The sequence below is a fragment of the Taudactylus pleione genome, unplaced genomic scaffold, assembly GCF_031769625.1.
Source record: "Taudactylus pleione unplaced genomic scaffold, aTauple2 ptg000130l, whole genome shotgun sequence".
NCBI lineage: Eukaryota > Metazoa > Chordata > Amphibia > Anura > Myobatrachidae > Taudactylus > Taudactylus pleione.
This window is the reverse complement of record NW_028284532.1, coordinates 3,661,282-3,684,316: the sequence shown is the minus strand read 5'-3', so window position 1 is coordinate 3,684,316 and position 23,035 is coordinate 3,661,282. Positions and strand designations below refer to the sequence as shown.

Below are 23,035 nucleotides of genomic sequence, written 5' to 3'. Positions count from 1 at the left end.
TTCAGACCCGCTCGCGAGCGCTGAGCGCTCGCAAACGGGTCGATGTTGCCCAAGTGAGCATGCGCACGACGGAGGCGGCTCCGTCGTGCGCATGCGCGATACCCGAATAACAACGGCCAAGCCATCGTTAAGGGTCTCGCACCAAAGGGGGCGTGCTGTCGATGGTGATTGACAGCACGCCCCCTTTGGTGGGCGTGCCGGGGGCGTGGCTACCCTGGAGAGCCAAAAGCACTCCAGGGCTTGTGGCAGCGAGACCCTACCGCAACCATCATTTTGGCCGCTCGCTATAGCTGAGGGTGGTCATAAAATATGTAAGTGGCACTTTGGTAATAGGCATTACAGTGTGTGGCATAATGTGTAAAAGGCATTATGGTGTGTGGAATAATGTAAGTCACTATACCAGGGACGTCTCAGTAGAGCACTGCCTTATGGAGGAGCAAGGACAAAATCTAGGTACAGGAAGGGAGGGGGCGCAAAATTTCTGCCTTGCACCGGGTGACAGATATGCTAGTGTCGGCCCTGAACATGGTGACACACACACTGGGGCCTGGGGAGGGCATGGTGAAACACAAACTGGGGCCTGGGGAAGGCATGGTGAAACACACACTGAGGCCTGGGGGAAACATGGTGTGCACACACTGGGGCCTGGGACTGAGGGTCTATGATGACACATACTTTAGCCTGGGGAGGAAAGGGAGACATAGTGCAGAATGCGGGCAGGGCAATTGATCATTGTCAGAGCCCGCCCCCCACTCTTTGTTGGTACTCACAGCTCTTGCTCCACCAACATCATGCCCTCACATGCAGGCACTGATCACCAAGCCCCCTACTGGCTGGTCTGGACCTCCCAGCCGTGGCACCACTGTATGTGCTCAGCGGCACCTGGGTGCCATGGCGCACAGTTTTGGAAACACTGGCCTAGACCCAAGGACTAGCACAGTGCCTACAATCATTTACTGCATAAACGCAGGAACTAGCAACCTGCTGCCTAGAGTCAAGGACTAGCACAGTGCCTACAATCATCTACTGCCTTTAGCCAAGGACTAAGCACAGTGCCTGCAGTCAGCCATTGCCTAGAGCCAACGACTAGCAAAGTGCCTACAATCTAGAGCCAAGAACTAGCAAAGTGCCTAGAGCCAAGGACCAGCTCAGTGCCTACAATCATTTACTGCCTAGAGCCAGGAACTAGAACAGTGCCTACAATCATCTACTGCCTAGAGCCAAGGACTAGCCCAGTGCCTGCAATCTTCTACTGCCTAGAGACAATAACTAGCACAGTGCCAACAATCATCTACTGCCTAGAGCCAAAGATTAGCACAGTGCCTACAATCATCTACTGCAAAGGGATAGCACAATGCCTACAATAATTTACTGCCTAGAACCAGAAACTAGCGCAGTGCCTACAATCATCTGCCTAGAGCAAAGGACTAGCACAGTGCCTACAATCATCTACTGCCTAGAGCAAAGGACTAGCACAGTGCCTACAATAATTTTTTGTCTAGAGTCAGGAACTAGGGGCACTATTGCGGGCGTGGCTCACGTGACCAACTGACGTGACTATACAGATTGGTGGCAGCAGCGCCTTCAACCACCACTCACACCAATGTCACTGTGTGCCCAGTGCACAGAATGCTATGTAGCCTATCGTATTCAAGTGAACTCAGGCACAAAACACCTCTGCCCCCACTCCATACCAGCCACGCGCATAGTGGCCACACCTGTCTCTTGCATTGATGATGTCAATAAATGTTGTTTTTGTTATAGCCCAGCTTTAATTTGACGGATCGAGATGAAACAAAGTGCAGGTTATTTCTAGGAGTTTCCACTAGAAAATTATGCAGTTTTCATGAGAATTGGTTCAGTAGTTTTTGCGCCAACTTGGAATAGACAGACACAACATTTTCTTTATATTAGTATAGATATATAAATTGGCACCCATTACAAGTAATGGGCAAGCGTCATGTCATGTGACTGTCTCAGTTTTGTTTCCACATTATGAGTGCTTCAATCACTTGATTAACATAACCGGATATTGACGCAGATTTTAACACACAAAAGAGCTAGAAATGTCACTGTAACAGATGATCCAGATGCATGTCTTAAAAAGTGACTAATTTTAACTGAGTGTACTCTTATACGCAGATACAGCCTGTCATCAAATAATAACCAGAAAATAAATGACCATTTGTAAATCACTACAAGCTGTGATTTTCAAAGTTGCTTAAAAATCTGTTCGTGCTTAGTCTAGGGGAGAGGGTTAACACTGCATTCCATGGCCATTTCTCAGGAGGGAAGATGCAAGGGGGAGGTTGGGGAGGAGGAACCAGTGAGGATTGTATGTGAGTCATATTGGCAGAACTCTTAAGGGCTTGCAGGGGAAACCCACAGCAGAAACAACCAGAGGACATCTGACAGGAGCACAACTTCAGGATGCTGTTTCTGACTTTGCTGGGGGCTATGACCTTCTCTGCTTATGCAGCAACCCTGGCAGATCCTAGCTCTGAGGAGGATGCCCTGGTAAGTGTTACTGCACTTTACAAAGTAGAAATGGAAAGCATAAACAGTGAAAAGACAAAAGAAATGTAAGAATTGCATAAACAGTGAAAGGACAATAGACATTTAAGAATAGCATTTGTATGAATGAAAACAATGAATAATAAGGTCAAGTACTGGCGAACACTGCTGTTAGTTTTATTGGTTTGCATTTTACATACCAGCAATGTAACAATTTTATTTTCTTTATTTTGGCATACTGTTTGCAAATACAACTACTGAATCTAACCAGTCAGATAGCGTGAATAGCAGAATTGATAGTATCCAAAATGCTCTGGACCAGGGGTATTTTGGATATCGGAATATTCCGTATTGTGGAATATTTACATACCATAAAGAAATATCCTGGGAATGGGACCCAAATCTAAACACAGAATACATTTATGTTTTATATACACCTTATATACAGAGTCTGAAGGTAATTTTATACAATATTTTTAATAATTATGTGCTTTAAGTTTGTGTACATTGTACCATCAAAAAGCAAAGGTGCACTATCTCAGTCATGCTAAAAAAAATCTGTATTTTGGAATATTACTTATTTTAGAATATTTGGATATGGGAGACTCAAGTTGTATATTAAAATACTCTGTTTGGGCTGATAATATTGTTGTATAAAATAACTAGATTATTGATAACAAAAATTGTAAACTCATAGTGAATGTTTGCAATTTTATGACATTGTTAAAATAAGACACTTTATGCAAGCAGAAATTGGAAAATTAATATTTCACACAGAATGCTCTACTAGAAAATAAGCAATGAAAGTTTTGACCTGCATTGGGAGAGCAAATATGTGTTGGTAATTAGAATTTGGTGAGCACTGTAGTATATACAAACACCACGGCACAAGCCAATTGGCAACTCAGCTGTGGATCATACCTACTGTACTCTCACAATACAAAATACAGCTTTTCAACAAATGTATCTTTATTAGTTCTCAAAAATGAATTAAACATTTTATACAGAGGTAACACTGCAGCTGTTTGATACACATAGTAGTTAGCTATCTTTGGGCCTGATTTATCAACGAGTTTTATCACTCACAATGGGGTAGATGTATTATAGCGGCACTTAACGTGCCGCTATAACGATTCCCGCTTCGCCTCTTTACCGAGGCGAGGCAGGAAGCACTACCGATGAGATGTATAAACATCTCATCGGCCGGAGAGGGGGAGCGTTAACTCCCCCCTCCGGCGCTACCCGCTAGAGACAGCAGCGCATCAGCCTAGTGCTGATGCGCTGTGTCTCTGTCCCGGCCGGCTCCACTGAGCATGCGCGGGATCTCGCAAGTATCCAAGTATCGCGAGATCCCCGCATGCAGTCGTGGAGCCGGCAGCCGCCGCAGCAGGGACAGCGCTGTCCCTGCTGTGGGGATAGGCTAGCGCCAGGCTGTAGCTGTCGATAACGACAGCTACAGCCGGCCGAACGGTCATGCGTTATGACTGTTCGTACATAGCCCTGCCGTCGGTGCTGCTATCTTGTAGATAGCAGCGCCGATAATGACTGGGGCGCATAGCGCCCCTGTCATTTACCGCCCAGACCCCCGATAATACATCAGGGAGAAGCGGTATCAGCGCACATAACGTGCGCTGATACCGCTTCTGGCCTTCGTACATCTCCCCCAATGAGTGATAAAACTTGTTGTGTATTATAATGGTGCTCTAGCCAATCAGCTCCTAACTGTCATCTATTTGAAAAATGACAGTTGGGAGCTGATTGGCTGGAGCACCATTTATCATACCCAACAAGTTTTATCACTCCTTGTCAGTGAAAAACTTGTTGATAAATCAGACCCTGAATATTCTCAACAATGAGGATATCATTGAGGTGCTCATTATAACAGTAATCTGTCTTTACAAGATTTGGATTTAGTTTTGTTAAATGTACATATATTAATAAGAAATGTGTTCCTCTGCTGTAATACAGGGTTTGTTGCTATTCCAGCAAGCTTTTGAAGGTTGCCAGCCTCTGGCTGACTGTCTCTCATTCTCCTCACACTCTCTTATTTGTGTATTCTGAGCTGTATGTAAGGCAATTTCATGGCACTGTATCCTTCAACTTTCTCACATTGCAGCAACTATTGACCACTCTCCAAGTTCCCAGCCTGCAAATCTCTCAGTCTCTTTTCTTGAAAGAAGTAAACTTAGAAGGGAAACGCAGTGATTTCCCCTCAGAACATGAACAAGAGTTGTAGCTGCTATTTCAAGTTGGGATCATGGGATTGTGTCCTGACAACCATACTAAGTAAAAATAGGTCAGGGTTAGAACCAGAGAACTAAATATAAACAACCTAATCCAAACCCAGAGTTTTCATTAAACCACTAGGTAAATGGATCATTTTGCATTTTCTCTAAGTCAATTTATCACCATCTTGTATATAATATTTAATTTTGCCTTGGGTAACAAAGTTTATTTTCAGATAGTTCATGTTATTTACTATTGTCAGTGTCTGTGAGTCTAAAGCTGGGTACACACTAGACAATATTTTGGACAATTTGATGATTTCCGACGGATCAGAATGACAAATCGTTCAAATAATCCAGTGTGTCGCATTATCACGCTCTCCAGTGAGTCATTTGTTCCGTCTTTTGGTCAACCCTGAATGCTGCTCAATCTGAGGATGTCAGTAACGATTTTTACCACATTGTGCGCTGTGTGGCAGCCATCTTAGGCGCACTACGTAGGATTACCTGGGTGGAATAGGTTACGCCTAGAAGAGATGACACAATATGTGTGGTTGCAGTGCCCTAACGCTAGTATAATTGTGGTAGAGGAGCAATAAATGCCTAACAGACTCAGCTATGGAAATAATGTGTCATTATTGAATGTGACTGCTAGGTTGACCATTTGAGATCGTACAGTTATTAAGTAAGTAACCTCTTGCATTACAGTTTAAATACATGTCTACATAGCAACAGCTGTAGATAGGCAACATGCATTTTGATTAGTTGTATTAATTGTATTCATTTGTTTTAATACAACATAGTGGTAGCATCTGCATTTTGCAGGTAGTCCATTTAAGTTGGGTGATATGTCTGTTAAGGGTTATTCTAAAATCTGATCACTGTTTAATCTTTATATAGAGATACCTAAAGGAGTTTGGATATTTACAGAAGCCCCTTGAAAGTGACAGCGAGGATTTCAGTGCTGAAGAGGTGCAAGAAGCTATACGGTAATTGACCATCATTTTGAAGTACTTATAATTAAACAAATATTTTACCAGTGGTGAAGATGTAGAACAGATCCTTGACAGTGCACATTGACAATTATAGTTGGGGCTAAGTATTGTGCTTTTTGCATCTGATTTACGGAGGAAAAATTATTGTTTGCCCGGGGCCCATCTGAGCAGACGCATTTCCTGAAGAATTCACAACAGTCAGTAAAGTTGCTGTCAGTAAAAATGTTAGATATTTTTTACTTACAGTAACAAAAAACTAAAGGTCAGTAAAAAATAAAAATCTGATTTCTATTGATACTGTTACTACTGTACTTTCACTTTTGGATACATATTGGTACAAGATAGAAACACAGCCTTTTTAGAAAGTAAAACAATTAATTATTACCTGTACCTGTTAATTTAATTACTTACATTCCCCCCAAGGCAGTCATCACTAATCAGTAAATCTATTGGTCAATCAGGGCTTACAGGAGGAAGGGGCTTGGACTGCACACCCTAATTTGAAACATAATAAGAGGTGCTACCATGCTGTGATTTGTAGTACACTGCAGGGGACAAAGAACACAGTTGCACACTATGAGTACTAAGAACAATGATAGTCAAAATAATCCTGATAACGCTACAATTAAAATGGAATATAAATGAGGTTCTTAGTACATGTTTGGCCAAAAATGTTTGTCCATCCACCGTGTCAAGGTGAACCCCATAAGATGGGTCCATAACATCCCTAATACTAGCACATTATTTATCCAGGACTTACCTCTCATAGTGCCCATTCTAATATGTAGACAGCAATGTAGAAACCTGTGCAGTTGATTAAAAGCACCTAAGGGCAGATGGGTGGGCTACAAATGCCAAGCAGAAGGAGCCCAGCCTTCAAGTGTACAATATATACACATATATAGTGGAAAATGGCCATCAAGGGGGAATCAGGGCTTAGACAGGAATGAAGGTAGTCAAACAGGAAGTACATAATAAGGTCAGCCCCTTCCTTCCTCCTGTCTCTTCTGACTCTTCCCCAACATGCTGTAACACACAACATAGAGCAGATCTATAAGAATGCACGACAATAATACAGAGTAAGGGGCAGGGAACTAGGCTGCAATGGCTGGAATAAAGGTAAAGAATTAGAAATACCCATTCTCATCCTCTTTCTGATGATGCTGCTACAGCAAGTCTGTAATGTTTAGTAAAGTCATGTGATGTGTTCCGTCCTGCTGCTTTGAATAGTTTTTTCGTGGTAGGCTTGTGCTTATTCTGACCCATAAAATGGCGATGGCTTGGGCTGAATTGGCTTTGATAATGCTGGTGGCTTACTTCTATTTTACTCTGTATTGACCAAAGTATCTTTAGGTGGTTATTGGCCTTTGTGCACATCCTGAGACACTACAAACAATCTATTGGTTTTCCTAATTGTTTTAATTCTGCGAGTTACATAGTAATGTGTGTAAGCAGGGCTGCCATCAGAAATGTTGGGGCCCGGGACACAAAAATAGGCAGGGCCCCCCCAAGCCACCACCCCCAAGCTTTATCTCCCTTCCTCTATGTACCCACTTTCTCTCACTGTGCACCTGCCTGTGTATATATAATAAAGATGGCCCAGCTCTCTCTATCCAGCTTTCTGCCCTCTATACTTTCCCTCTCCCTAGCCAGGCAGTACCCACTCCCCACATGACATGCTGGCTGGTGCTGGTGCAAGCCTGCAAATCCCATGATTTACCTCCTTTTCCTTGAAGTAGGCTGGCTCTTTCTTCTCCCGGCCTGGTGCGGCTCTTCTCTCTTTCAACGGTGTGGCATGACGTCACACACGCCGACTCAAAAAAAGAAAGAAACTTATTTGAACCAGTGGGTGGGCGGGAGGAGTGGCAGGCCTCCTAGTTCCCTGTCAAATCATTTATTGCGCAGATAGTCAATGTGGCGACCCGGTCAGGGCGGGCCTCCAGTCCTTTCACCTAAGAAGGTACTAGCGGGCAGTAGGAGTGGACGGGCCCCCTCTTTTCTGCCAAGTGACTATAGTCCCGGAAGTCCCCCCCTGATGGTGGCCCTGGGTGTAAGATGTGTTCTTCTGTTTATTCACATGACTGGGACTAAGCAAAGGAAGGACCCAGCTCCTGTCAGTTATGGACATTTTAAATCCATTACAAGATAGCTTTAATTTCCAGCAGATTTCTAGGAAGCTTATTCTCCAACCTCCTCACTTGACCTCCTACATTCCCCATTGGATGGATAGAAAATTATTGTTTAGTTCCTCTAGAGTTATTGCTTGGCTGCCATGTTTTGAAACATTGTCACCAGTTCAGTGACTATTTTGCTGTTGCTGTAACATGAATTGGCTGGCCAGCTTTTTATTTTTGGTTCAGTATTTATCTCATATGACATTGGGCCTTTTAATTGTGGCTTGTCTCCTGACAGCTTATGTATCATGGCATGCAGATTTCTCCAAAGAGGTACAGTAATCCTGCTGAAAAGGAGGAGTAGCGAGTTGGTTCTTTGACTGGATATCTACAGAACAGGCTCTAAGTTCAGAGTTTTTCTACTTATTGTGCTCTTCTTATATTGTTTAGAGCTGCTTTGCGGTATTTCTGTATCTGCCAGGGGCTTAGTACATGTTTGACCACAGATATTTGCCCATCCACCTCATCAAGGTGAACCCCATCAGATGGGTCCATAACTTCCCTAATACTAACACACTATGTCAATTTATCTAATACTTACCTCTCAGAGTGCCCATTCTAATACAGTATGTAGACAGTAATGTAGGAACCTGTGCTGATTGAAAACACCTAAGGGCAGATAGGAGGGGTGCTAATACCAAGCAGAGTCTCAACCTTCAAGTGTACAATATATACACACATATAGAGGAAAGGGGGAGGGGGCTTGGGCTGCACACCCTAATTTAAAGCATAATAAGAGGTGCTACCATGCTGAGACATGTAGTACAAGACAGGTAAAAACAAAGAATGCAGGTGCACACTCTAAGAAAAATTAAGAAAAATGATCTAAATAATCCTGATAAACTCTACAGTTAACATGGAATATAAGTGAGGTTCTTAGTACATGTTTGAAAACAGGTGTTTGCCCATCCACCTCATCAAGGTGAACCCCATCAGATGGGTCCCTAACTTTTACTAATACTAATGGGGTTCATCTTGACGAGGGGGATGGGCAAACATCTTTGGCCAAAATAAACTGCAACTGTGTATTTCCCATTGCGAGATTTACTATATTTTCTCATGCAGGGTTTTCCAAGTGGCTTTTCAATTACCAGAAACAGGGGTCCTGGACAATGAAACTCTGGAGAAGATGAAGCAGCCTCGATGTGGAGTAGAAGACCCCTTTAACCAGAAGACTTACAGTTATCTGCTGTTAGGTAAACTAGTTACAGGACTCTTGAATCTATTCTCTGTTTCACAGTATGGGCTCTATTTATTAACATTATTTTTACTAAAATAAAGTGAAAAAGGGTGTTTTCACACCCTTTTCACATTATTTTAGTTTCACCTGTAGTTATTACAGGGCAATTGGAGTAGAATTAGTAAAATTCTACTCCAACCCCCAGTATCACTTATTTTTAGTAAAGCAGATCGCATTTCCCATAATTGTAATGGGAAATGTGATCTGTGTGCAAGTTACTAAAAATAAATTGTAAAAAAATACCGGGGGAAGCCCTGTGATAATAACGCCACCTGGAGGTGGCGTTATCCAGGGTCTCCCCCGGTTACCGGGCTCCCACTCTGCTCTAACGGAGAGAGCAGTGGCGGGAGCCGGTACCAGTAATCAGCTATGTGGTCTAAGTAGACCGCAAGCTGATTACTGTAAAAAAAAGAAAAAAAAATTAAAAATTTTTATTTTTCCTTACCTGAATCCAGGGACCGGTGATCGGGCCTCCGGTGATGGCTCCTCTCCGGTCAGCTGGTCTCCCACAGTGCACTGGGGCCCGGTCATCAGGTGATCGGGTCCCAGTACAGTATGGGAGATCACCTGATCGGGAAGCCCGGAGAAGATCACCGGAGGCCAGGAGGATGCAGGTAAGTGTAATGAAGGGAGGGGGGGGTCGCGGGGGTCCGCGATCGCGGGGGGCGGGGCTTAGCGCCGGGGGCGGGGCTTAGCGTCGGTGGGGGGGTAGTAGCGGTGGTCGGTCGGCGCATGCGCGGGCTCTTAGTCGCGGTATTTTTTCGCAAGCTCTGTCCCTGCAAGGGATTTATAGTAAATCCCTGTGATATTGCCTGAATTCGCAATGCGAATTCACTCGGTAATATCACACTACAATCCGCATTCAATATGCGGATTGTAGTAAATAGAGCCCTATGAGAGCCATTAATCATACACATTAGAGATAATGAGGTACAAGTGTGTTGTGCTGTAGAAACTGTAATAGTAACACCTTTAAAGGATAGTTATTGACTGCCATGTATATACTGTTTTTGCTGTATTATATTCATACTGTACTTTTGTATGCACTATGTATGGTGCTATGGACCCCTTGTGGTGCCCTATAATTAATGAATAATAATAATAATAATAATAATAATAATAATATTATTATTATTATTATTTGGTAAATGTCACTGAAATCAACACTGTCTTGTATGACATTATGTGTGCTCCATTCTGCCCTGTATACACCTAAAATGTTCTGTAAATATAAGCAAAGACTTAGTAAGGGTTTAGCTGTTATACTAATATTCCATTTCCAAAGCGATCTGAAAATATCCCGTAAACAATTATATGAGTTATGCCCATTTTAAAAGACTTTTTTTTTGTCATTTTTAAGCACTATTATATTTGCCAACAAGGTAAATACTACTAATTTACACTTCAACATTAATAAAACTATAATTATTTTGAAATGACAGACTTGCTGCCTCAGATTGCCTCTTAGTGACAATGGGCATCTCAGCTCTGCCCACCCTCCAATGGTCATAAACATTTACCTGCTTTGAGTATCTTGCAGGTGATGATAAACAGTGTACTGTGATTTATATTTGTATAACTAATAATCTGTCATCGTCCCCCTTTAATGAGCAATATTAGCATCTTTCTTCCTTGGCCAATAGAAGATGAATGTCTACCTAGTGGACCACTGGCTGAATGTGGCCCTATAAGTTTATTTTCTGCAACTCCCATCTTGCCTAACAACCACCACAGACTTGGACTATTTTAAGGAACACAACTACCACTCTCATATTGTCTCTCATTGTCATGAATATAGTATTTTTGGGGAGGGCAAGTAATTCAATAATTCCTCTAAATAGCAGATAACAGCATTTTCACTTATATTTCAGTCACTGTAAGTATAATCGTTATACTCTCTTCTTTACAACTCTTCACTCTTCATTAGGGCGGTGGAGGAAAAAGAACCTGACTTATCGAATACATAATTACACGCCAGACATGACCACTGCTGAAGTGAACACCGCCATCCAATCAGCTTTCAAATACTGGAGTGACATCACCCCCTTGAAATTCAGGGAGATCAAATATGGAAGAGCAGACATAAGAATTTCATTCCACCAACAGGGAGTGGGTTGTTCGCGTCCATTTGATGGCCCTGGTATGCATCTCTGTATTTCTTTATAGCAAAGGAGCAATATAAGTTACTACAAGTTTTCCTTCCCTCACACACATTTATATTTATTGCACAACAAATTATATGAAAAGGGGAACAGTGCAAATTCTACCAATTTGAATATTAGAAATAAAAAATTAAAAACTAGGTGGTCTATTTACTAAGCAGTGTTAGGAGACAGAGTGAAAAGTGATAAGGTGCCAGCCAATCAGCTCCCAACTGTCATTTTTCAAACACAGCCTGTGATATGGCAGTTAGGAGCTGATTGGCTGGCACCTTATCACTTTTCACTCTATCTCCTAACACTTCTTAGCAAATAGACCCCTAGAGCTTTTCACATAATGATCATAGAAAACAATAAGGAAACAAGGGCCTGATTCAGATCTGCAGACAAATGCCATCGTAGCTGCGATCTCGCACGGATCGCAATAGCAAAAATATGCTGTCTCCAAAGCTTACCAGTGCCTAGGGACGCCCACTGCTGCCTTCTCATATCCATCCGACAACATGCAACAGCGTGACCATCAGGAACATCGACACAGATCGTGCAGCCACTCAGCTTCTGAGTAAGTCTGACCTGTCTCAAACACTGTGGCTCTCCTGACACGCAGAGAGCTCTCATAGTGCGAAGGAGATCACAATGGCTAATTAATGCACTTCCATGAAACAGAGTATAAACAGTCCCAACACGCCTGCATTTGCCCAGCCAACCCCCGTTACCTCCCCCAAATGCTGTCACTCACTTTATAAGTGAATCCTCTGTGCAAGCGTAATTACAAATAAATCGCAGCTCGTGCGCAGTGCAGCGTTCACGCATATGCAATGGCTAACAATCGCTCAATCTGTGCAAGCATCGGTATTTGCTTGCGGATCTGAATCAGACCGTAAATACAATAAATGTAAAACTAAATTCTGTCTGTAGATAGTGTTGTTCATAGTGCACTAGTGATGGAGTACGGGTTATTCCAGCAATAGTTTTGTTCATTCCTGCAGACAGTAGGTTGTATATTGGCAATGTCTAAAGGAGAAGCTGGCCTGTATAATATTTTCATTGTCAGTTCATGTCACTGGAGGTAAACCAGTACATTCCATATAGTAAAAACAAATGATGTACTAACGGGAATATGTGTGGGATATCCGAGCCGTAACTAGACTCTTTGGTGCCCTGTGCCAGAAAGAGCATTGGCGCCCACCCCCCTCATTTTTCAAATAGGGACATAAGATAGTGCACCTGAAAAATGGCCATGGCCTCATAGGGAAGGGCCAGGGAAGAGATAGGGGAGGCCAGGAGATGCTGGGGATAAAAGAAGAGGAAACTACAAGTGACAATGATAATAAACAGAAAATTGACAGGCCAAAACAACGCCCCCTGCCCTGCGGTGCCCTGTGCCATGGCATTGGTCGCACTACCATAGTTACGGCCCTGTGGGATATACATGAACTACAATGCCCCCTAGTAGCCACACTCCCCCACTGTGCTGTACCAGAGGAAAAGAAAAACTTACTTGACCCCCGCTCCTGCCGACGGACGACCGCCACTGTTCACTCCTTCGGGCCCGCTCCTGCTCTGCACTATGGGATGGGAGAGATGTCATGATGTCTCTCCCATCACCCGCTGCGGGGGGAGCTGGAAGGCGGAGCTCATGAGTGAGCTCCAGCCGGCTCCCTCCATGGGTGCAGCAGCCAATGAGAGTCTGTCTGACTCTTATTGGCTGGCTGCTATAACAAACAGACAGCTACCGCTGGCGGCTGTGTGTTTGTAAACTGTGTAGGGCAGACCGCGCTCACTGCGGTCTACCCTACACTTGGGGCCCAGGGGACTAGCTGGGTAACCAATATAAAAAGAAATAGTGGGCGCTAATCAGGGTACAATTAAAAAAGCATTTAATAAGGGGCAATAGGAGTAACCTCCAAGGGATATAAACACATATGGAAAAACATAAATAATATTCAGAACGTCTAAAAATACAACAAATGAAGAATAATGAAATTAAAGATGATACATGAAATTAAAAAATAAAAAATAAAAAATACAAAATATATAAAAAATATATAAACAAAAATATAAAAAATACAAAATAAACAATAAAGTAGACCCTAAAAAATGAAAAATGATAAATAATGAAATTAAAATGAAATGATATAATAGATACACAGTGTATGCATACACAATAATAATAAAACAGCATGCATCACTCCTCGTATGGTGCTGCACATTGAACTATACAATTGTATTAAATCACAGAACAATTGCTGTTTGATAAACGCAGATGTAGCAATGTTGAATCGGTTAGGATACTAGGATCACTTAGCAAGAGAGATACATGTCCTTCAAAAAAACTGTGTACATTTGTATCTGAAATAATTCCTGCTAAAAAATGTTCCCAAAAGAGAAAAATTCTCTGAAGCAAGATATAGATGGATCGTAGCTCATAAGTGTATAGCAATCCCAATTAGAGCTATGGACGGATCCAAATCGAATTTTAATAGTTAGAGGTTGTGGATATGCAGCATGGGTTGTCAGACGGGAGAAAGTTAATCACATGCATGTGTGTTTGTAAAATGTCCCGCTCAGTTTCTCTGCCCTGAATGTATCCCTTTTATTCAGACCAAGTTCTGCATGGTCAGCAAGCCGGCAGCAGTAACATGTACTCAATGCCTCTCCACAGCGGGTACTCGTGTAACGCGTTTCTCCGCCTATACGCCCATCAGCGGTTTCCTTCCACACTGTCTGAGGAAACCGCTGATGGGCGTATAGGCAGAGAAACGCGTTACACGAGTACCCACTGTGGAGAGGCATTGAGTACATGTTACTGCTGCCGGCTTGCTGACCATGCAGAACTTGGTCTGAATAAAAGGGATACATTCAGGGCAGAGAAACTGAGCGGGACATTTTACAAACACACATGCATGTGATTAACTTTCTCCCGTCTGACAACCCATGCTGCATATCCACAACCTCTAACTATTAAAATTCGCTTTGGATCCGTCCATAGCTCTAATTGGGATTGCTATACACTTATGAGCTACGATCCATCTATATCTTGCTTCAGAGAATTTTTCTCTTTTGGGAACATTTTTTAGCAGGAATTATTTCAGATACAAATGTACACAGTTTTTTTGAAGGACATGTATCTCTCTTGCTAAGTGATCCTAGTATCCTAATCGATTCAACATTGCTACATCTGCATTTATCAAACAGCAATTGTTCTGTGATTTAATACAATTGTATAGTGCCATGTGCAGCACCATACGAGGAGTGGTGCATGCTGTTTTATTATTATTGTGTATGCATACACTGTGTATCTATTATATCATTTCATTTTAATTTCATTATTTATAATTTTTCATTTTTTAGGGTCTACTTTATTGTTTATTTTGTATTTTTTATATTTTTGTTTATATATTTTTTATATATTTTGTATTTTTAATTTTTTATTTTTTTATTTCATGTATCATCTTTAATTTCATTATTCTTCATTTGTTGTATTTTTAGACGTTCTGAATATTATTTATGTTTTTCCATATGTGTTTATATCCCTTGGAGGTTACTCCTATTGCCCCTTATTAAATGCTTTTTTAATTGTACCCTGATTAGCGCCCACTATTTCTTTTTACATTGGTTACTGTTTTTTTGGGGATTTTCCAGTTTTCCCCACTGTAGAGGGCTGGCTTTTCATTGGGTTTATCTGCATGTAGAGATCAATACGATCTAATAGTAGGTATTAGCGCTTGTAGTTTTGTCTTTTATTGACTAGCTGGGTAGTCCACCCATTGGCTGCTCGTGGCACTGCCGGATGGCGCCCCCCTTTGGCCGGCGCCCCTGGCGAGTGCCATCCTGGCCAATGGGTAGATACGCCCCTGTGTGTGTGTATATATACATATATATGTACATAAAATATAGCGATCAGCTCTAACATTAAAACCACCTGCCTAGTATTGTACAGTTCCCCCTCATGCCACCAATTTGGATATGACCCGTCGAGGCATGAACTCCACAAGACCTCTGAATGTGTCCTGTGGTATCTCGTACCAAGAAGTTTGCAGCTGATCCATGGGCATATTAACCTCCTCCTCTGAGTATCGACCCACTTCCCTCAATCCCTGCAATTTATCTTGTGCCGGCAAGCGGGTCCCTCCTCTGCGGCGCCATCCTCCCAGTGTTATTCAGGAAGATGGGGCATGCACATAAGAGAGAAGCTCTGGCACAGTACCAGAGTCTTTGCTTTCACTCCACGGCTCCATCTTACCGATGAAGTCACTGGTATGACAGAGAACACGGAAAAGGAGGGACCCGCTTGCCTGCAAAAGGAAAGTATACCATGGGCAGGACCGCCAAAAGAACCATCAGGCCCAGGTACTGATAGGGATTGTGGCCAACTCAGGGAGGTGTGACCAGACCCCTTCTATACAAAAAATGAAAAGCATAGCATGTGCGTGCTGCACAGGGGGGTGCCAGTGTCAGATCAGGGGGGGGGGGTGGTTGATGCAATCACTCTCCTCTGCACATTATGCAGAAACAGAGAGAACAGACTGTTGCTGAAGCAAGTGCTGGGCGCGGGAGATAGAGGCTGCAGCAGCAGCAGTATATTCTCTTTCCCTGTCCGAAGTGTCACATCCTGTTACAGGGGCAGGAGGAAGGGTTGCAGGGCCCAGACCCTTCCAAGAGGCTTGGGTAAAGAGTACCAATCTCCCCCCTTGGTACCCCTAACAATGGGTGCATGGTGTGTGGTGCAGGGCCCCCCGAATTGAGAGGTCACCCTTCACCCATTATAAATTCGCCTATTGGCAGATCCTTTAAGTCCTGTAAGTTGTGAGGTGGGACTTCCATTACTCAGGCTTGTTTTACCAGCACATCTCACAGATGCTCAGTTGAGATCTGGATAACTTTGAGACCAAGTCAACACTTTGAACTCTTTGTCAAGTTCCTCAAACCATTCCTGAACAATGTTTGCAGTGGGGCAGGGTGCATTATCCTACTGCCAACCGTTGCCATGAAGGGGTGCACTTGGTCTGTAACAATGTTTAGGTAGGTGTTGCATGTCAAAGTAACATCCACATGAATTGGAAGACTCAAGGTTTCCCAGCAGAACATTTCCTAGAGCCCCAGGTAAACTATGCACATGTACCCGGCCATCCACATGATGTAAAAGAAAAGGTGATTCATCAGACTAGGCCACCTTCTTCTATTGCTCCATGGTCCAGTTCTGACACTCATGTGCCTATTGTAGACGCTTTTGGCTGTTGACAGGGGGCAGCATGGACACTCTGACCGGTCTGCGGCTACACAGCAAGCTGCGATGTGCTGTGTTCTGACACCTTTCTATCATGGCCAGCATTACCTTTTTCAGTAATTTGTGCTACAGTAGCTCTTCTGTGGGATGGTTGGCCTTCCTTGGACCACTTTTGGTAGGTACTACCTACTGCTCTAGCCATCTAGCCATCACAATTTGGCCCTTACACCTACCCATTTTACCTGCTTCCAACACATCAACTTCAAGAATTGAGTTTTCACTTGCTGTCTAATATACAATCCATGTCATTCACTTCACCTGTCAGTGGTTTTAATATTATGGCTGATCTGTGTATATATATATATATAGCGATCAGCATGTTTGAAACATATATATATATATATATACTCATCCACCAGACGCGGCACTCATGGTACTTGATACAAATTTTAATCCGTAAGTGATACACAGCAACGTTTCAGTGCCTCTGAACCGGCACTATCCTCCTGAGGACAGTGCCGGTTCAGAAGCACTGAAACGTTGTTGTGTATCACTTATGGATTAAAATTGGTATCAAGTACCACAAGTGCCGCATCTGGTGGATAAACATGTTATTATATTACGCGGGCACCTGGCCAAATTCCTAGCTGGGGGAGTCGGACACTTTGTTTATATATATATATATATATATATATATATATATATAAATGTGACATAGAAAGTGCAAATAAAGTGCAGAACATAAATATGCAGAACATAAATATCAACCACAATGATTTTATGAATAAAAATGTTTGCAATTTATTAAAGAACTCATAAAATAATTAAAGAGAAGAAAAAATGTGCCCACTCAGTAAAAGTGTCACATACAATCACATAGACAATAAAAAAGAAGATAAAAGAAAATACACAGGAATAAATATTCTTTAAATAAGGAATGATATGCTTATCTGAGTTCAAGAATAAATAGTTCATGAGGCAGAGGCAAGGGATAGGAGCCCCCAACACGTTTCATTCAGTCAGGACTTGTATAACACATGGTATCTGCACATACAGTACAATCTTTGGCTCTGCATTTCATATGTGGTAAATATAGTTTATATGGGAAGACTAGTATTCCTACTCCTAGGTGTGGAGAATGTAAATGCTTATAAGTGGATGGATCCTAACTGCACCACACTGGAATAAAAAAAAAGCACATGCATAAACCTTCCTAGTTTCTGTACTGAGTAGTCTGTATTGGTGTCACAGGGAAAGTCCTCGCCCATGCGGATATACCAGAGCTGGGGACGGTCCATTTTGATGAGGATGAGTACTGGACGGAGGGGACGTACCTTGGTGTCAATCTGCGCATCATTGCCGCACATGAGCTGGGACATGCTTTGGGTCTGGGCCACTCTCGCTACAGCAACGCACTGATGGCGCCTCAGTATGCTGGATATAAGCCTCACTTTCGCCTCCATGATGATGATGTGAAGGGGATTCAGGTTTTATATGGTAAGTACTGTATTATATTCAGTCACCGATAATGATAATGATTGGTTATGGAGCTCACAGCTTTGTGTAACAAGCCATTTCCCTCCTTTGGTAACTGCATTTTCTACACAATCAGCCACTACCGTGACAAAGTCCAATATAAGTAATATAAGTAATATAAGTAATATAAGTAATATAAGTAAGATTGCATTTATAGTCAGCTTGGCAAACTGCGATACTGGGATGGAGATATGTGATGAATATAAAGAAAAAGCATATGTAGTAGTGAATGACTCTCATATGTTATGGCCACACATCTTCTCCTGGTACTGTAGTTGGCATTTAGCATTGGGATGGCACTCTAATGCATTTATCCGGGCACCAGCCACTTTAGGTTGATATTTATGTACATATAAATCATCAGTGGGAATAAGGGTTAGACTAGTGCTTTCCGCCAGCCTATATACAAAACATATACTTTTCTTCCCAGAGTCAGGAGGGTTCAGGTAGGATAGTTTCAGTTGTACCAGGCAGTAACAGTAACAGAAATAATGATGATGACGATCAGCAGCACTATATAGCAGCTTCTGGGCTGGGCTGCACTGCTGAACACAGATTCCCGATTATCGGGATTGTGCGCGTGTGCAGGACCCATTCTGCGAGTGTGCATAATGGGACCTGCTAAGACACACACAAGCCCTTGAATGCCTCTGCCTGATTGACAGAGCGGTTAAAGAGCGGTGCAGGGGGGCGGCCGGCGTTTCTGGAAATGGGGCTTGTCTGCCTCATTTTCCGGGAGTGACCAGCCCAGGGACTGCGTGGACGTATGCAGTCTTCTGGGCTCGCAAGCCGGCCAGCCTGAGTAAGCTGAGGCTTACTCAGCTGGCCGCCTGGTGCCGTCCACCATCACGACCATCGACCACCGATGGTTGCGATTGTGAGCCTATCCTCCGTCGCAGTGCTAGGATCGCAAATGCAGCAGGGGGTGTCATACACCTCCTGCTGCATTTGCATTATTGCAAGGATCACATTGCAAAGCTGCCTGCGTGCATATATCATATCCTGTATCTGTAGCCTGCGTGCAGCTTTGCAATTGCGATCCTTACTGTATCAGGCCCTCTGATGGCTGATTGTCTATTGATCCCTCCATATGACAGTCCTTAATTCATTAGTATTGCAGCTATATTATATTATGATGCGGCCGTATGTTAATATTTACTTAGCTGACCTTTCCATTTGGGCTACTGCAGGAAAGAAGATTTAATTTAATTTTACATTTTATATGTAAAATGCAACTTTCTCATTTGTTAATATCTGTTGAGGCAACATTCTTGACTGTGTATATTACACTTTATTAAATTTTTATATTGTGTATAAATAGGGTAATTCAGGTTGTCTGTGCAAGAGCAAACCACCATTCACTTAACGGGGTAAATTTACTAAAGTGCGGGTTTTTAGAAGCAGAGATGTTGCCCATAGCAATTAGCAACCAATCAGATTCTACCTATTATCTTCTAGAAGGTAGAATCTAAAACTGTCATTTTTCTAACACAGCCTGTGAGATGACAGTTGGGAGCTGATTGGCTGGGGCCTTATCACTTTCTTATCACTTTTCACTTTGTCTCCTAACACTGCTTAGTAAATAGACCCCCATATCATTTGTGCCCATTTCTCTGAATGCCTGAAAAAGTTCCTCTTTTTATGACAAGTCCTATTATGACATCTCTTTGGACAAACTGCCATATAAACATATCATTATTTTGAATGAGAAGCAAGAAATTAGTTAATGTGCCAACCTAAAAACAATAGCAATATTGCACTCTGCTGTAACTTTTATATATATTATTGTATATCAATGTGCACACAGTAAATAGAATCTGATATCTAACTTCTCCACTATATCTCTGATGAAGGTTTGATACATATCCCATTTAGATTTCGAACACTATACATACAAGTAAACAAGAAATTATTTTATCTACCAAAATCACTCTGATCCTATTCAAGTTTTGACATAGTATCTGGCTAAGGTAACGAGCATACATTCTATTGCACTTCTCAGTTAGCTGAGCATATTAGGCTATGTCTAGGTGAAATATTTTTGTATTGGAGTGTATCTAAATTACTTTGACACTGCTCTATTTATTTGTATGGGTTTCTAAATAAAGCGCTCATAAATAATATAATTGTGTTATGTTAGACGATACCATGTACAGTCATGGAAGATGAGGACTGACTCAAATTCCACACTTCTAGGTCAGATAAGAGAAAGAACGTCAATGGCATTTAAACATAGAAAATAATATCTGTAGTTTCTAGCCATAAGCTTGTCTGAATTTATGCAGGTTTATATGCCAATATGTTGTATATATCTGCCTCTTATTTCCGTACTACTATAAAATCTCTATAATATCTTCAGCTTGATAAAATTTAGTTCCTGATTGATGTGTTTTCCTAAAGATATCTTCAGTACTTTTTTTCTATGAAAAAGGTAACGGTACTCACCTAAACTGCTGCGTGACCTGCAGTAATGTTGAATACAATCAGAAAAAAACACTGCATATATTATTAAGGAATATTGGCCCTGATTCAGAGCCGGACGCTCTGACCAGAGCGCTCGCTCTGAATCAGGTCCCACCTCCATTAATATGGAGCGTCCTCCTGGACGCTCGTATAGCTGTGGGTCACCATCCACAGCATATACGAGTGTGCAGAATGATGGTCGTGATGGTCTTGACCATCGCAACCATCGAAACTGCGAGCAAAAGCCTGCGGTTGGGTTTTTCAACCGCAAGGCCAGGAGTGATTTTGGCTCTATCAGAGCCAAAATCACTCCTACTGACATCACTAGTGATGTCAGTGGGGCCGGCTTCAGACGGTAGGCGTTCCCTTGGGGACGCCTCCATCTGGCAGGCACGCCCCCAGCACGCCCACCAAAGGGGGCGTGCTGTCAGTCACCATCCTTCGCTCGTTGGGTCTCGCGCATGCGCACGACGGAGCTCCCTCCATCGTGCGCATGCGCAGTGGGGACCATCGACCCACTTGCGAGCGGACAGCCGCTCGCGAGTGGGTCTGAATGAGGGCCATATATCCTAAATGGAAAGCATCGACAAAAGAATCTCAATATGTACTTAGAAAATGTATATTTCAAATGTGTTTTTAGGCAAGAATGAGCACTATGATGAGGGTAAAGAAGAGACCGTTACAACAGCAACACCAAGTGTCTTTACAACTCCCAACAGCCTGATGCCTGATCCTTGCCAAGACAACCTAGATGCAATAATTCTAGGTAAGAAATATTCATTATACACAGTATTCTAAGCCTGAATTTGACTTTGAAATACATATGTACTAATATTGTCCAATCAAAATTGGCATTTCTAGAACTCACATTTAGACCTCCTCCCATGAGTAATAGCCAATTGTCAGTTTTGGCCATTTGATATATTATTGATCTTTCCAAGGGGCACATACATACCCACCACACAGAACCCAAAACACATATTTGTTTTTAGAGGAGAGATAATTCAGCTGCTCATGAGGGTGTACACTCACTGCCTGAGGCTCCGCCCCTCACGGTGAAATGCTCTAATTTGTAGATTTAAGGGGAATGGGCAGGGCCAATATGACACAATTCTAATAGAATTGTATAATATTGGCTCTGACTCCTGTCCATTACTCAGTGGGTGGGCATTCGGTCTTTCAAGGGAGGTTTCTGGATAATCAGAAACCCCCCAACCCCCCCTCAATGCGTGTGCCACTGTTGCCTTCTACAGGGATGTCTGCACCCCACAACCTTATCAGACTATCAGAACCCATCAGTGTTGGTAAAAAGTACTCAGGGCTGTAATTATTTCATTTAGTACCACATGTGCACTACTCTGACTGTCAAGAACACGGTAAAGGATGATTCAACTGACCAGATTGGTATATGGTCATCTTGTTGACAATCAGAATTTCAACAAACAGTATGTGGACCCTGGAACACAGGCACCCTTAGGTCGACAATTGTGAAATGCTACTTAAAACATTTTGTAAACGCCGGCAGTACAAGCTTAAACATGATAGTTTACCATCATATTTACAGTAGAGATGTGCGGTTCGGTTTTACTCGGATATGTTCAGATCTCAAAAACAGCATCATATTGTCTATCCGGCTGTCACGTGTTTTGGATAGCCAAATAGAAAACCAAACTAATCCGAACTTACGATAATTTGGCAATAAGAACCGAGTAAAACCGAACGCGCACATCTCTAATTTACAGTTGTAACTACCAGTGCTCGCAAAATGCTTTAAGTAGCATTTCACACTTGTCGACCTAACGGTGCTTACGTTCGACAAGACATATGTATCCCAACCAGATCACCTTCATCTGCTCTTTGTACCACTGAAAACCCAAACATGCATTGCCAGGAGTAATGTGCGGTTTATACATTGCACCAATGATACCCTGCTCTGTGGAGCTCTGGCAATACCGTTTTTGGTGAAGCTCGCACCACAGCTTTAAGGTTGCAGTCATTTGATCTGCCGTTGTTTGACTGCTTTGCCTTGCACAGTTCTAATTCTGTAACCTATGCCTCTATATACACTATGGGCCTCATTCAGACCAGGTCGCAAGCGCTGAGCGCTCGCAACCGGGTTGATGTTTGCCCACTGCGCATGCGCACATTGGAGCCGGCTCCGATGTGCACATGCGCGAGACCCGGCTAGCGACGGCTGCTCCGTCGCTCTGGGTCTCGCACCAAAGGGGGCGAGCTGTCGATGTTGATTGACAGCTCGCCCCGTTTGGAAGGCGGGCCGGGGGGGTGGCCGGCCAAACGGAGGCATTCCCGACGGCACGCTTGCCGTTTGGGGGCGGCCCCACTGACATCAGCAATGATGTCAGTGGGGAGCTTCCTGCTCGATCAGAGCAGGAAGCTCCCTGGGGCTTGCGAGTGCCGAGACGCAACCTTAGGGTCTCGTCGCAAGCCCCGATGGTCAGGACCATCGCGACCATCACCCTGGTCGATCGCTAAGCTGTG

At 42.9% G+C, this 23,035-nt stretch overlaps 1 protein-coding gene across 1 annotated transcript in view; it reads left to right on the top strand.

Annotated features, from left to right (window-relative positions):
* The first annotated feature begins 2,408 nt into the window (after positions 1–2,408).
* The window catches only part of MMP19 (matrix metallopeptidase 19), a 35,128-nt gene continuing 14,501 nt past the window's right edge, over positions 2,409–23,035 (top strand). Inside the window, exons 1-6 of the mRNA XM_088473143.1 lie at positions 2,409–2,517; positions 5,640–5,728; positions 8,974–9,104; positions 11,076–11,288; positions 17,789–18,034; positions 21,177–21,302. Coding sequence (XP_088329269.1) covers positions 2,431–2,517; positions 5,640–5,728; positions 8,974–9,104; positions 11,076–11,288; positions 17,789–18,034; positions 21,177–21,302 — 892 coding nt within the window. The 5' untranslated portion in view covers positions 2,409–2,430. The remainder of the gene's footprint in view (positions 2,518–5,639; positions 5,729–8,973; positions 9,105–11,075; positions 11,289–17,788; positions 18,035–21,176; positions 21,303–23,035) is intronic.